Source organism: Panthera uncia, chromosome B4 (genome assembly GCF_023721935.1).
Source record: "Panthera uncia isolate 11264 chromosome B4, Puncia_PCG_1.0, whole genome shotgun sequence".
In the NCBI taxonomy this organism is placed as follows: Eukaryota; Metazoa; Chordata; class Mammalia; order Carnivora; family Felidae; genus Panthera; species Panthera uncia.
The window spans coordinates 41,621,923-41,638,054 of NC_064809.1; the positions used below are offsets into that span (position 1 = coordinate 41,621,923).

Here is a 16,132-nt window from a genome sequence, read left to right on the forward strand (position 1 = left end):
CCCCGTGAGTTCGAGCCCCGCATCGAGCTCTGTGCTGACCGCTCAGAGCCTGGAGCCTGCTTCTGATTCTGTGTCTCCCTCTCTCTCTGCCCCTCCCCTGTTCATGCTCTGTCTCTCTCTGTCTCAAAAATAAAAATAAACGTTAAAAAAATTTTTTTTAAAAAAGAGTCAGTTAAGTGTCTGACTCTTGATTTCAGCTCAGGTCATGATCTTATGGTTTGTGAGATCGAGCTCTGCATTGGGCTCTGAGCTGACAGTGTAGGGCCTGCTTGGGATTCTCTTCTCTGTCCCTCTCTCTCTGCCCCTCCCCATGCACATGTGCTCTCTCTCAAAATAAGTAAATTAAATTCAAAGTTTTTTGGTTTTTTTTTTTAAAGTAAGCTTTACACCCAATGTGAGGTTTGAACTCAAGACCCTAAGATCAACAGTCACATGCTCTACTGACTGAGCCAGTCAGGTACCCTGTCCCTAGTTTTATTTTTTATTTTTATTTATTTTTTAATTAAAAAAAAGTTTTTTTTTTAAATTTTTTAGAGAGAGAGAGAGCATGAGTAAGGGAGAGGGGCAGGGAGAGAGAGAATCTTCAGCAAGATCCATGATCAGTGAAGAGCCCACTATGGGGCTCCATCCCACGACCCTGGGATCATGACTTGAGCTGAAATCAAAAGTCAGATGCTCTACAGACTGAGCCACCCAGATGCCCCTGTCCCCACTTTTTTTTTTTTAATTTTTAAAAAGTAGGTGTTGTGCCTACTTGATTTTGATAGTAGATTTCCTCCCTTTGATTACACTGTCTTCACTTTTACTTAAAAATAAAGGGGGGGGGGTTGGGGAGCTATCTCCCTTGTCTTTCCCAGTTTTGAATTCACAGAAGACAGGACCAGAAGCCTAGATCCCAAGCTGACCTAATTCTTTGAAAGGTCAAGACCCATTCTTTCAATCACATTTTCGAAGGCCAACTTCACTGAAACAATGAGTGACAAAGTAAAAGAGCTACTTATCAAACACATTAGTTATGTTATCTCAATGTTGTTTTTATTCATTGCCTTAGATACAGTTAGGATTTAGAATATACTTTTTATTTAGTATAAAAATGTTAATAGTTATGACTTGTTATAGACACATACATTTGATAAAAAAAAAAGTGTATAGATTTTGCTTATACACAAAAATACCCACTTCCGTTTGTTTTATCCCACCAAGTAAAATATGTAAAAGCAGACTGTTTAATGGCTCCTATTCCTTTTAGTGCAGGATTTCTCAGACCTATTGCATTTGTGCACCTGTCAAAGTTAATTTACTGCTTTGTGAGGAATCTCTCAAGGAGATAACAGACTGTACCCATTCGCGGTGACTTGGGAAAGAAGGTTTGCACACCTCAAGGAAGCTTCCCCACGATGTACGGATTATTATTGACTGTTGCTGTTTTATTTTTTTATAGTCATAAAGACGTCATGTTTTTTTTTTTTTTCTTGACACGAATTGAATTTAGGACACAAGTTGGAGCTATCTTCCCAGAAATACCATTAGCAGAAATAGCAAGTAATGTATCTGAGAAGCAAGCCTCAAGCAAATTGATCTGCGGGTCTTCGTCAGTTCCAAGCAGCGAGGTTTGATCCCCTGCCCAGATGCTTGTTTCAGCCCAGAGAACACCAACACAGTGCCAAGGAGAATTGTGCTCACGGAGGTGCAGAATCTTCCTTTTTTTCTCAATTATGGATAAATCGTCTCAGCATTCAGTGTAAAACGCAGAACCACCATTTTCTCATTTCTCAGCGAAGGACGAACATTTTCTTTCTCCGTTCCGGTTGTTCAAACACTCTCTTCGATTTTAATTTTTTTTTCCCTCTGGTCCGTTTTGAGTGTCTCAGAACTGCTTCTTTTCCTGCCTTCAGCTTGGAGACCGCAGGTCTTCCGAACAAGAAGTTAGGAAGGAAAATAGAAGAAAGAAAGAAAATAGAAATGGAAGAATGTATTCTTCTTCCCCTGAAACTACAAGAAAAGCTGCTACCGTTTGACATCGTAAAACTGTCCTCGCTTGAAATATCCCTGCTCCTTTCTAAGGCCAGTACCTCCTATTTTGTGCTTGATTTCATCTCTTGGACTGCTCACAGCTGTTACTCCGGGAATTCTTACCGCCCTCTATTGCATCATTACTCTTTCTCTCAGTACTTGATCTTTCCCGTCAAGCCTGCAAACATACTACTAATGAAGAATTCTAGACCCGTCTGGGGGATCTCTGATAGGTCATTAAAACTCCTTAATCTATTTGTAAAGAACTTCTCGTTGGCTCTAGAAAGCAAGAGCATTGAAATTCTTTTTGTTGTTGTTGTTGCTGTTTATTTATTTATTTTTGAGAGAGAGAGAGAGAGAGAGAGAGAGAGAGAATATGCGCGAGCAAGGGGCAGAGAGAAAGGGACACAGAATCCCAAGCAGGCTTTGCGTTGCCAGCGCAGAGCCCGATGTGGGACTCGAATCCACAAACCGTGAGATCAGGACCTGAGTTGAAACCAAGAGTCAGATGCTTAACCGACTGAGCCACCCAGGCACCCTGAGAATTGAAATTTTAATGGAACTGTGTTCATAAGAAACTCGGTCTCAAAATTGGCTCCCGTCGGGGCGCCTGGGTGGCTCAGTCGGTTGAGCGGCCGACTTCGGCTCAGGTCATGATCTCACGGTCCGTGAGTTCGAGCCCCGCGTCGGGCTCTGTGCTGACAGCTCAGAGCCTGGAGCCTGTTTCAGATTCTGTGTCTCCCTCTCTCTGACCCTCCCCTGTCCATGCTCTGTCTCTCCCTGTCTCAAAAATAAATCAGTGTTAAAAAAAAAAATCTAAAAAAAATTGGCTCCCGTGGAATAGCCACTGAAGCAGAATCTACCTTTTTTAGCAAGATCCTTATGTGCTGCAGAAAAGTTTGAAAAGCCCCAACCTAGACCAGTGGCTCTCAACACCGGAATCACTTGAGGAGCTTTAAGAGGTCCTGATGTCCAGGGGACATCCCAAACCAATTAAATCACAATCTCTGTGGGAGTGGGTGGAGTCCATGGGCCGATATATTTTTAAGTAGGCTCTACGCCCAATGTGGGGCTTGAATTCACGACCCCGAGATCAAGAGTTGTATGCTGTACCAACTGAGCCAGCTAGGGCCCCAAGGAGTCACTACGTTTTTAAAGCTCCTTCCAGTGACACCAATGTGCAGCCAAATAGGAGAACCACTGGAGTAGACAGAATTTTCTGTTTCCTGTGTGGTTGACTATCTGTGCAATGTCTTTTAGAGAAAGAGGATCCAAGTCGTGATGATTCCAGGAAAAGATAGAGACCTTTGTTGATATGTTAAATGATATTTCTTAAGATTGGCCCAGAGGAGGGTCAACAAGATTCAGTCTCAAAAATGAGAAGCTGAAAAACTAAACAAAATGAACTACAATATACTGTCATAAAGCCTAAGTGTACAATAAGAAAGATCTATACAGGGAAACAGATGACCAGATGAGGTGGGGAGGGGGGGGGGGGGGGGGGGGGGGAGGAAGATCTCAGAGTAGATGGTGGCCACTGGGGTTGCAGAGGGGAATAACTACCCATCTCCTAGGGTGGTTTGCAAAGGTTAATAGATGACTGTTTCTCCTATGTCTATTTCACTTGCCCAAGAAATGGAGTGTTTCATGGAAGCTGCAGGATATAATGACTTTTTAATAACTATTCTACTTTTTTTTTTTTTTTAACTTTGAGAAAATGTTTCTTCACTTTTGAGAGACAGAGAGAGAAAGAGAGAGAGTGCGGGGGAGGAGCAGAGAGAGAGGGAGACACAGAATCCGAAGCAGGCTCCAGGCTCTGAGCTGCCAGCACAGAGCTCAGTTCAGGGCTTGGACCCATGAACCGTGAGATCGTGACCCGAGCCGAAGTGGACTCCTAACCGACTGAGCCACCCAGGCGCCCCTCTAGTTACTGTTTCTGACTCATCTGAAATATTAGTTTTAGTGAGTCAGGAAAGAATGAGAAATCGGACTACTCTTTGATCTTGAAGAAGATTGGTTGTTTCTTAGAGCTTGGCCTTGCTTAGAATCCTTGGTCCAGTAGTTCCACTACCCTGCCCAGTATCCAATCTAAAACCATGCATTGCATTTGTTTGTCACATCCCTTAAGACTCTTTTAATCTAGAACAGTCTTTTTTTCATGACACTGAAATGCTGAAGAGACTAGATCCTCTAGAATGTCTCCTATCCTTCTGTCTGTCTTTCTGTTCTTCTTTATAGATATTTTCTTCTCACCTATCTTTCAGTGAACTAATTTCCTTTATTTATTTTTTATTTTTTATTTTTTATTTTTTATTTTTTTTGGGAAGCTCTGTGCCCAATGTGGGGCTCGAACTTACAACAGGGAGATTGAGTCGCATGCTCTACTGACTGAGTCAGCCAGGCCCCCAGTTAATTTCTTCTTCAGCTGTGTTTAATCTGTCGTGAAATTCATCTACTAAGTTCTTAATTTGTTGGGGTGCCTGGCTGGCTCAGTCGGTAAAGCATTCGACTCCTGATCTGGGGTTATGAGTTCACGCCCCAACACTGGGCACAGAGTTAAAAAGAAAAGAAAAGAAAAAGTTCTTTTTTTTTCAATTCTAAATATTTAACTTTTTTAGTTTCTAGTGCTCTGCTGAAACTTAAAAAAAAATTTTTTTTTAATCTTTATTTTTGAGAGAGAGAGAGAGAGAGAGAGAAACAGAGCATGAGCAGGGGAGGGGCAGAGAAGGAGACACAGAATCTGAAGCAGGTTCCAGGCTCTGAGCTGTCAACACAGAGCCTGACACAGGGCTCGAACTGATGGATCATGAGATCATGACCTGAGCTGAAGTCGGACGCTTAACCGACCGAGCCACCCGTGCTGCCCTGAAAATTTTCATCTTATTACTTATATTCTTAATTTTTTTTATGTTTATTTTTGAGAGAGAAAGAGAGAGAAAAAAAGACAGAGTGTGAGTAGGGGGAGAGGGGCAGAGAGAGAGGGAGACACAGAACCTGAAGCAGGCTCCAGGCTCGTAGCTGTCAGCACAGAGCCCAAAGCAGGGCTTGAACTCACAAACAGGAGATCGTGACCTGAGCTGAAGTCGGACGCTTAACTTACTGAGCCACCCATGAGCCCCTTATTACTTACATTCTTAAGCATATTAATCAGAGGTATTTTAAGTCTGATTCTAAAAACTCTAACTGAGCTTTATTAACCTGGGCTTTATTTTATTTTATTTTATTTTATTTTTTAATTAATTTTTTATTAATTTAATTAATTATTTATTTAATAATTATTTATATTTATAATTATTTAATTTATATTTATAAATATAGTTTATAAATATATTATAAATATAATTTATATTTATAAATATTAATTTATATTTATAACTATTTGATAATTGTTTATAATTTAATAAAATTGTTTATTAATTTTTTGTTAATTAGTTAATTAATTAATTAATTTGATTTTCTGTTTTAGGTCAACTCTTTTTTTTTTCGTATGTCCAATTATTGTCCATTGAATACTAGGTATTATGTATAAAAACTTAACTCCCTCTTCCTTAACTGTGGCTGTGAATGGGAACTTCTTTCCAATACAAAGGCGGAAAGAAGAGTAACTTTATAGTGGAGAGAACGGACAAACACAACCTCAGCGCCGTGATCAAGGTCTGCCGTGACGGCAATGGCTTGTTGATGGTATGCACCCTTGATATGATGTGATGAAAATGGCACTTTGCACCCGGCTTTGCTCCAAAAAAAACCCGCAACCCAATTTATCGGGAGAAATACGTCAAATTTCAATACAGGAACATTCTCCAAAATACATGACCAATATTCCTGGATGGTCATCGCCTGAAGAAGTTTAAGGAGACCTGATAACAGTGTCAGGTGGACAAAAATCTGGAACAAAAAAAAAGAACGTTAGGTTATAAAATAAGAGAACTTGAATGAGGTATAGGTTTTAGTGAATAATAATGTGTCACTGGGGCACTAGGGTGGCTCGGTGGGTTAAGCGTCTGACTCCTGATCTCAGCTCGGGTTTTGATATCAGCCTCGTGGATTCGAGCCCTCATTGGGCTCCACACTGGGCATGAAGCCTACTTAAAATAATAATGATAATGCAGCACTACTGGGTCATTCGTTGTGACGAACGTACCATACTAACGTAAGATGTTAATAGGAGGGGAAACTGGTTTGTGGTACAGACAGGGAACTCTCAGTACTATTTTCTCAATATAAATTTAAAACTATTCTAAAAATTAACTTTATTTAGGGGACCCTGGGTAGCTCAGTCGGTTAAGCGTCCGACTCTTGATGTCGGCTCAGGTCGTGATCTCAAGGCCCATGAGTTCCAGCCCCATGTCAGGCCCTGGGCCGACAGCTCGGAGCCTGGAGCCTGCTTCGGATTCTGTGTCTCCCTCTCTCTCTGTCCCTCCCTCACTCATGCTCTGTCTCTCTCACCTTCAAAAATGAATAAATGTTAAAAAAAAAAAAAAATTAAAAAAAATTAAAAAAATAAAAATTAAGTTTATTTAAAAAAAAATTGTAGAAACGTGTTGGCTTGTCTTACCTGTTTCCAGAGAAAACTTTACTTTTGTACCTGTGAGGTCAGAGTCTCGTTTCAGCCCTCCAACGTTCGTAGGGCAGTTCTGGGTGGGTCCGTCCTACACTCCAGTTTCCCCCTCTTGCCCTGTGAGTCTCCTAAAACTATGGAGCTTACCAGCCACCCATTGCCACTTTCTGAGCTGAGACCCAGTCTTACAGGCGCTGCTAAGAGTCAGCAAATGTGTCCAAGCTTCCCTTCTCTGTGAGGTGTTGGCCTCTTAAATTCCCCACTGCATTGAAAGCTCTCTGATGTGGGGGCCTGCGTGACTCAGTCCGTTAAGGGACTGACTCTTGATTTCAGCTCAGGTTATGACCTCAGGGTCATGAGACTGAGCCCTGAGTTGGGCTCTGCGCTGCCTCCTTAAGATTCTCTCTCTTCCTCTCTCTCTACTCCTCCCCAGAGCAGGTGCACTGTCTCTGTCTCTAAAATAACAAAACATTAAAAAAAAAATTTTTTTTAACATTTATTTATTATTGAGAGACAGAGAGAGCGTGAGCAGGGGAGGGGTAGAGAGAGGGGAGACGCAGAATCTGAAGCAGGCTCCAGGCTCCGAGCTGTCAGCACAGAGCCCAACGTGGGTCTCGAACTCACGAACTGTGAGATCGTGACCTGAGCTGAAGTCAGTCGCCTAACCAACTGAGCCACCCAGGCGCCCAAAACATATTTTTTTTAATCTTACAAAAAGTAAAACAGAAAGCTCTCTGATACTTCAGGTAGTTGTTTTTATGTTTATCTAGCTTTCCAGGTTCTCAGCAGACAGTCAGCCTGACACAAGCTCTTCAGCCACAATCCAAACAGGAAGTTTCTGCTTCTCATTTCTGAGATTGCCTTTCGTTTCCTCACTGATTCCAAAATACTGAGACGCTCCTGTTTTCCATGAGTCCGGGTGCTTCTTCTTTGTGCTAGCCAATACTTTAGTAAAAAGCATTTTATTTCTTCTTATTATTTTTTTATTTATTTTTGCAAGAGAGAGAGAGTGTGTGTGAGTGGGAAAGGGGTAGGGGGAGGGGGGGAGACAGAGGATCCGAAGCAGGCTCCATGTGGACAGCAGGGAGGCCCATGTGGGGCTCCAACCCATAAACCACAAGATCATGACCTGAACCGAAGTCAGATGCTTAATCGACTGAGCCACCCAGGCGCCCCAGTAAAAAGCATTTCAAATATCAGGGAGATTTAAAAAATGACCTAGATGCTAGAAATGATTAACAACTAATTAGGGAATGGGGCACCTAGGTCGCTCAGTCAGTTAAGCGTCCGGCTCCAGCACAGGTCCGACTTCAGTTCAGGTCATGATCTCACAGGTTCACAGATTTGAGCCCCGCGTCAGGCTGACAGCTCGGAGCCTGGAGCCTGCTTCAGATTCTGTGTCCCCCTCTTTCTCTGCCCCTCCCCTGCTCGTGCTCTGTCTCTCTGTCTCTCAAAAATAAATACATGGGAAAAAAAAATTAAAAAGAACTAATTAGGGAATTAAGTTAGGAAGCAAAATAGGAAAAAGCCGAGTGACACTGACTAAAATTATCTTCTGGAAAGGTAAAAAGTACTGTGCCTGCTTCAGCAGCGCATACACTAAAATTGGGAAGATACAGAGAAGATTAGCGTGGCCCCTGCTCAAGGATGATATGCAAATTTGTAGAGTGTTCCATATTAAAAAAAAAAAAAAGGTACCGGTAGCTGATAAATTCCCTTTGGCATATCCCATTGTGATCTAGCTTTCTTATTTATTTATTTATTTATTTATTTTTTAACATTTATTTATTTTTTGAGACAGAGAGAGACAGAGCATGAACAGGGGAGGGTCAGAGAGAGGGAGACACAGAATCCGAAACAGGCTCCAGGCTCCGAGCTGTCAGCACAGAGCCCAACGCGGGGCTCGAACTCACAGACCGCGAGATCGTGACCTGAGCCGAAGTCGGCCGCTCAACTGACTGAGCCACCCAGGCGCCCCTGTGATCTAGCTTTCTAACTGCACCAGCAGGAAAACAAAGTACTGAAACAAGAATTACCATGGATGGATTTACTTTCTGTAATTCCATAAATTATAGGTTACAAGATGAGCCTGGGATATCTAGTGGTACCAGAAAGTAAGGAAAAAGGAAATACTCAAAGAATGATGGCCACATGTCAAAAGGAGAGAGTATGAAGGTTGAACCGGCTCTCACTGGCCACATGTGGGACAGTTTGAGTGTATTTCTCTAAATATTTATAAACTATTGATAGCACTAATAAATGATGAAGTTATGGTCTCATAAATTAAATTTCCTCCCAAATCAATCAGCTTTCTAGAAACTGATACATTGGACTAACTTAATGGCTTTACGTATTGTTAGAAGTCAATTCACAATCACATGATTATAAAGTTGATCGGTAATGTTATACCAAAACAAGTTCGTTATTTTAATATTACTTTTTTTATTGTGTTATTTTTTTCCCCCAGAGTGAGAGTTAGGGCCAATAAAGTCTAGATCATTTCTCAGATCTATTTCCCACTCACTCTCTTCTGCAATCAGAACATCATTAATCCTTCATTCCTATTTTCGTATTAAGATTCTTTTTTTAAAAAATTCTTTTTAACGTTTATTCATTTTTGAGAGATGGAAAGAGACAGAGCATGAGCAGGGGAGGGGCAGAGAGAGAGGGAGACATAGACTCCAAAGCAGGCTCCAGGCTCCAAGCTGTCAGCACAGAGCCGGATGAGAGGCTCGAACCCACGGACTGCGACATCATGGCCTGAGCCGAAGTCAGACGCTTAACTGACTGAGCCACCCAGGCGCCCCAAGATTCTTTTTTTTTTTTAAGTTTACTTGTTTATTCAGAGAGAGATAGAGAGCAGAGCTGGGGAGGGGCAGAGAGAGGAGAGAAAGGATCCCAAGCAGGCTCCACACTGTTAGCGCAGAGCCTCATGTGGGGTTTGAACTCACAAACCTCGAGATCATGACCTGAGCCGAAATCAAGAGTCAGATGCTTAACTGACTGAGCCACCCCCATGCTCAGGAATCTTTCGTTTCAAGATTCTTACATTTTGTATTTTTAAACACCAACTGAAGCTATCCTGAGTTATTTTTGGTTATTAATCATCTTTCCAGTTATGAAGGCTTATGTTTTCAGTGCCTTTCAGAGATCAATGATTTTAGCTAAGTCGAATGATTCCATCCAGGGAAACTATCCTTGGCAAAGAAATTATCCCCAAACTCACACGTTTAATTGTGTTGGTATCTCATTCTTTGAACTGCTGGCTCTTTTCTAGTTTGCTTTAATTTTGCCTTTTGTTTTTTTTCCTCTCTCTTATTGGACCAGACCTACCTTCAACAGGAATATAATTCCTGAATTGGCAGCGTCCAGGAAAGAGAGTTCTCTGTAGGTCGTGTCACACTGCCACAGCATCACGAGGACCAGCCAGTAACCCATCACCTTCGCCTGCAATTACAATTACCTGGTTATGAGCCGGTCATTCATCTCGCAGAAGAGCACAAGGGAAGACGCACGGGTTGTGCCCAGATAACGGTCTGCGGCTTACGCCACCATCTGTGAGGAGCATGTCCCCTTTGAAGCTTTATACCTACATGTACTGGGACTCCCCAGCCAGAGAACATCTCAAACCTGTACTTGATTTTTAGTGGCAGAGTGGGGCTTTTTGCTTTAAAATGTTTTACATTTGGGGGGCACCTGGGTGGCTCAGTCAGTTGAGCGTCTGACTTCGGCTCAGGTCATGATCTCACGGTTCGTGAGTTCGAGCCCCGCATGGGGCTCTGTGCTGACAGCTTAGAGCCTGGAACCTGCTTCGGATTCTGTGGCTCCCTCTCCTGTTCGCACTCCGTCTCTCTCTCTCAAAAAATAAATAAACAGTAAAAAAAGAAAAAAGTTTTGCACTTGGGGCACCTGGGTGGCCCATTGGTTAAGCATCTGACTTCAGCTGGGGTCGCAATCCCAGTTTGTGGGTTTGGGCCCCACATCGGGCTCTCTGTTGTCGGCATGGAGCCCGCTTCTCAAAAATTAAAAAAAAAAAAAAAAACCTTTTACATTTTCTTGCATTTAAATTAATATTCAATTTATTGTGGTTGTACGTTTTTAAAACTTAGTTTTCTTACAACTTGAATCTCAAGGGGAGCCTGGGTAGCTCAGTCAGTTAAGCGTCTGACTCTTGATTTTTAGCTTGGGATTCTCTCTCTCTGCCCCTCCTCCACCAAAATAAATAAATAAACTTAAAAAAACCAGCTTGAATCTCAATGTACAAGTCATCTTATATTTGTGCATTTGTTTGTTTATTTTTAATCTTTTTAACGTTTATTTATTTTTTTTCTTGTATTTTTTTTAAATTTTTTTTGAATGTTTTTATTTATTTTTATGACAGAGAGAGACAGAGCATGAACAGGGGAGGGGAAGAGAGAGAGAGGGAGACACAGAACTGAAACAGGCTCCAGGCTCTGAGCTGTCAGCACAGAGCCCAACGCGGGGCTTGAACTCACGGACCATGAGATCATGACCTGAGCCGAAGTCGGACGCTTAACCGACCAAGCCACCCAGGCGCCCCAACGTGTATTTATTTTTGAGAGAGAGAGAGGGAGAGAGAGAAAGCATGAGCAAGTGGGGGAGGGGCAGAGAGAGAGAGGGAGACACAGAATCTGAACAGGCTCAAAGCTCTGAGCTGTCAGCACAGAGCCCCATGTGGGGCTTGAACTCACTAACCGTGAGATCATGACCTGAGCTGAAAGCAGACGCTTAACTGACTGAGCCACCCAGGCGTCCCTTGTCATCGTATATTTATAAATTTAATACTTTTTATGATAAAATTTAAAACATTCACTTTCCCTTGTTCCTTGACTAATGTTTAATTAGCACTTATTTATTTGGCTTAATTAGCTTTCAAATGATATGCTTTAAAGATTCCCTCAACCTTTAACTCTATTTACAAGCTTAATTAATTAAAATTCCTTAAATAAAGAAAGTGTTACGGAACCAGGCTGGAATGCTGGCAGAAGAACCAAGGGGCACTTGGAGATCTTGGAAGGCAGGAGGTTTATTTTATACCAGTGGGCTCAGAGGAGGTCATTCTCCAGAGGTCTGAGTCCCGAGCACAAGCGAGGGGGACAATTTATAGTCTGTTACTTCTGCGTTCTGCATTAGTAGTAATTTGGTCCACACAGCAAGCCGGGCAGGAAGAAGAACTCAGAGGAGGAGTCTCTAAGCTAGGAACTAGAGCTTATGTTAGTCCCTTCAGCCATTGTATGGTGCATAACTGTACTTATTTTCCCCCAAAAAAGGATCAGTATTTTTGACTTTCCTTTCAGCCGCAGGCTCCAATATGGCTCTGCTCGGCATTGTTACCGATCCTGTCTTTATCTACAATTTTTATATTTTGTTATCATCGTGTATTTTTGCATTAATTTCGATCTTTAAAAATAACCCTTTAGTTTTATTTTTTTTTAAGATTCTATTTTTTTTAAAGTAATCTCTACACCCAACATGGGACTCAAACTCACAACCCTTAGATCCAGAGTCGCATGCTCTAGGGGTGCCTGGGTGGCTCATCGGTCAAGCATCTGACTTCAGCTGGGGTCCTGATCCCAGTTTGTGGGTTTAGACCCCACAGCGGGCTCTCTGCTGTCAGCAGGGAGCCTGCTTCAGACCCTCTGTCCCTCTGTCCCCCCTCTCTCTGCCCCTCCCCTGCTTGCCCTCTCTCTATCTCTCTCAAAAAAAAAATAAACAATATATATATATATATATATATATATATATATATATAAAGAGTTGCATACTCTACAGACTGAGCCAGCCAGGCACACCTAAAAATAACCCTTTAAAACATTTATCTGGAATGCTGAGGTTTTAAGTGCCTTCTCCACATGTCTTGCCCTTTACTAGTCCCTGTCCTTCCTCTCCTACTAGGTACCAGTAACGCCCATTCCCATATGTACCCCAAATGTCTCCAGACACTGCCTAATGACCGGGGGGGGGGGGGGGGGGGGGGGTGGGGGGGGGGGGGTGGTGGGGGGGACCTGCCCCTAGTTGAGAAGCACTCTCTAATGGTATTAGATATCACTTTCCTGGCTCACACTCTACCCGAGTCTGTCTCTGGAATTCTGTTTCCCTCCACAGTCCCCTCTAAGCCTCCCTTTCATTCAGATCATCCAGGTTTTTATCACTGGAAACTGCCTCTCTATTTGGTCCCAGGATTAGAAAAGGTGGATATGTTTCTCAGCTGCTGGAAGATGGCATCTGAAGAATGAACAAACCCTTTTAATTTCCAAGAAGAATTCGTAGCAGAGCCTCCTAATCACAGAAACAGTTGCGATGAGATTGTGTGATATCACGTACCCCATCTGGACAAGATAGTGTCTGCACAACCCATCTCCTGACTTCCAAACACATATTTTAGAGGTTGTCTCAGAGAATGAATTTGTGTAGCATAATCTTTTTTAACAATCAGATCTGGTTTTAGTTTCTTTACTTCCTAGCTATGTGACTTAAGGCACATGTTCCAGTTTTCTTTTTTCTTTTTCTTTTTCTTTTTTTTTTTAAGTTTATTTATTTATTTTGAGAGAGAGAGAAAGAGAGAGAGAGAGAACAAGCTAGGGAGGGGCAGAGACAGAAGAGAGAGAATCCCCAACAGGCTCTGTGCTGTCATTGTGGAGCCCGACGCCTGGCTTGATCTCACAAACTGAACCGTGAGATCGTGACCTGAGCCGAAAACAAGAGACAGACGCTTAACAGACTGAGCCACCCAGGCACCCCCAAACGTTCAGGTTTTCTAAGACTTAATCTTCAGGTGCACATCTGTATAATGGGCATGGTGATATTTACGGCACAAAGTATTGCATAGGAGAAGTGATCTAATTTTTTTTAATTTGCTTTTTAGAGAAGGGTCAGATCTTTTCAGCTTTTTAAAAAAAAATTTAAGGTTTCTTTATTTTTTTTAATTTTTTTTTAACATTTATTTATTTTTGAGACAGAGAAAGCATGAACAGGGGAGGGTCAGAGAAAGAGGGAGACACAGAATCTGAAACAGGCTCCAGGCTCTGAGCCATCAGCACAGAACCCGATGCGGGGCTCGAACCCACGGACCGCAAGATCATGACCTGAGCTGAAGTCGGCCGTTTAACCGAATGAGCCACCCAGGCGCCCCTAATGTTTATTTTTGAGAGAGACAGAGAGTGTGAGCAGGGGAGGGGCAAAGAGAGAGAGGGAGACACAGAATCCGAAGCAGGCTCCAGACTCTGAGCCGTCAGCACAGAGCCCGACTCGGGGCTCGAACTAATGAGCCGTGAGATCATTGACCTGAGCCGAAGTTGGACACTTAACCGACTGAGCCACCCAGGCGCCCCAGAAGTGATCTAATTTTAAAAACTTTTCTGGACTCACCACTAGAATGTGTTCAACATCAAAGGACTCTTCCAAAAATAAAAAATAAAAAATAAGCTATGAATATTGTGGTTCCAGTCAGTACCAGAGAACTATGGCATCATCATAAAGTAATGCTTAACGTTTACCAATAGTATGTGTGTGTTGAGTAAGGGTGTTCCTAAATTCAGATCACATACCACTATTCTGTTAATAATGAATGAAGAGACAGAATGGATTTTAAAAAGGAAAATGAGAACAAAACAAAATAAAATCTGAATGTATCCTTTCGAACATATATCTTGAAATCTGACCAACTCAGACCCAGCTCTTTTGATCAGAGGTGGTTTTTCTTCTTTTTAAAGCAGATATTTTCTCTCTCTTCTGCGCAGTATAGCCCTTCATCCCATGGATGGTTTGCAGCACTGCTGAGGGGAGTGGTGGGAACATTTTTCTTTAATTAAAGAGTTGTATTGTCACCTGGCCATTTTAGTCTCTCTGCTGACTCCTTTCCTGCCCCCGGACAAGCTCCCTGGTGAACATCGTGTACATGTTTCTCCTGGATAGCAGTGACATCTGGTCTCCAGTTACAGATGGGACAGGCACGAAGGCGGCTTCACTTTTAAGTTCTTCACTTTCAAGTTCTCTCTTATTTAATTTTTAAAAAATCTTTATTTATTTTTGAGAGAGAGAGAGAGAGAGAGAGAAAGCGGGGGAGGAACAGAGAGAGAGGGAAACATAGAATCTGAAGCAGGCTCCAGGCTCTGAGCTGTCAGCACAGAGCCCGATGTGGGGCTCGAACTCACGAACTGTGAGATCATGACTTGAGCTGAAGTGAGACGCTCAACCGACTGAATGCCCCGGGCGCCCCAAGTTCTCTCTTATTTAGAAACCTAAATAAACCCCCTTGCTTCTCCACAGTATGTGCAATGTAACCCAGCTTTTGGGTGCCTGGGAGCTGGACTTACCAGCATTGAAAATTCCCACCAGGTTTGACACATTAGATTCAGGAACTCTGCCACTTTCAATCATGAAAAGCCCCTTGCCTTCATCTCTTAAATCCTCATAAGAGAATAAAGTGCGTTTATCGGTTTGCCACTGTTAAGTTGTACGTGTCTCACTCGCTCCATCTGCTGTCAGAAAGAGGAACATTACTTCATCCTTAAAAGTGGCGATTGGGAGCCTTGTGCCTCCTTCTGGGTCTGTTTTATCAGAATCTTCCCAGATTGAGGACTGAGTGAGTAACGTTTATGGCTCAGTGTTTGTTTATATTTTAAGTCTGCAACTGCTGTTATATTAATAGTACTCCAGGGGCCCCTGGGTAGCTCAGTCGGTTAAGCGACCGACTTTGGCTCAGGTCATGATCTCACAGTTTGTGGGTTCGAGCCCTGCGTGGGGCTCTGTGCTAACAGTTCAGAGCCCGGAGCCTGCTTTGGATTCTGTCTCCTTCTCTCTCTGCCCCTCCCCTGCTTGTGCTCTGTCTCTCTCTCAGAAATAAACATTAAAAAAAAAAAAAAATAGTTCTCCAACCTGTTTTTTCCTTTGTGACAAGGTTTTACTTCGAGCTGTCTAAAAATACATATAGAACTCTCCATATTTTTTTCCTTCTTCAGACATTATTGGTATGTTGTGATTTTGTAGGAAAACTTTCATTTTTATATACGTTTCAAATTTATCAGGGTAAGGATTTACAGAATCTCTTATTTTTTTTCAGCTTTATTGAGCTTTAACTGTCATATAACATCATGTAAGTTGAAGGTGTACATGGGGATGATTGGCTACATTGTATATATTGCAAAATGTTTATGACAGTGAGGTTATGACGATGACATCTCTCACCTCACATAATTATCATTTCATCGTTGTTGTCGCTATGGTGGGAACATTAAAATTCTACTCTTATAGCAAGGATTTCAATACAGCAATACTGTATTTCAAGGATACAATACAGGATTGTTAACCACACTCGGCATGTTGTGCATTAGATCCCTGGAACTTACCACTGAAAGTTTCTACCCTTTGACTGACATCTCCCCATTTCTCTCCCCACCCCCAGCCCCTGGCAAACACCATGCTACTTGGTTGCCACACATGAGATCATATAGTATGTGTCTTTCTCTGACTGATTTCATTTAGCATAACGCCCCCAAGGTCCACTGATGCGAATCAGTGAGTCTACGGATGCTGAAA

General features: G+C 42.4%; 1 protein-coding gene and 1 non-coding gene across 2 annotated transcripts in view; one reads left to right on the top strand and one right to left on the bottom strand.

The window, feature by feature from the left end:
• The window catches only part of NANOGNB (NANOG neighbor homeobox), a 49,888-nt gene extending 39,876 nt beyond the window's left edge, over positions 1-10,012 (bottom strand). The window contains exons 1-2 of the mRNA XM_049626655.1: positions 9,908-10,012; positions 5,826-5,901 (exon numbers count right to left, since the gene is read on the bottom strand). Coding sequence (XP_049482612.1) covers positions 5,826-5,901; positions 9,908-10,012 — 181 coding nt within the window. The remainder of the gene's footprint in view (positions 1-5,825; positions 5,902-9,907) is intronic.
• Positions 8,152-8,256, top strand: LOC125920495 (U6 spliceosomal RNA). Its single transcript, XR_007457085.1, has one exon. It is a non-coding gene; the product is annotated as a U6 spliceosomal RNA (small nuclear RNA).
• Positions 10,013-16,132: the final 6,120 nt, after the last annotated feature.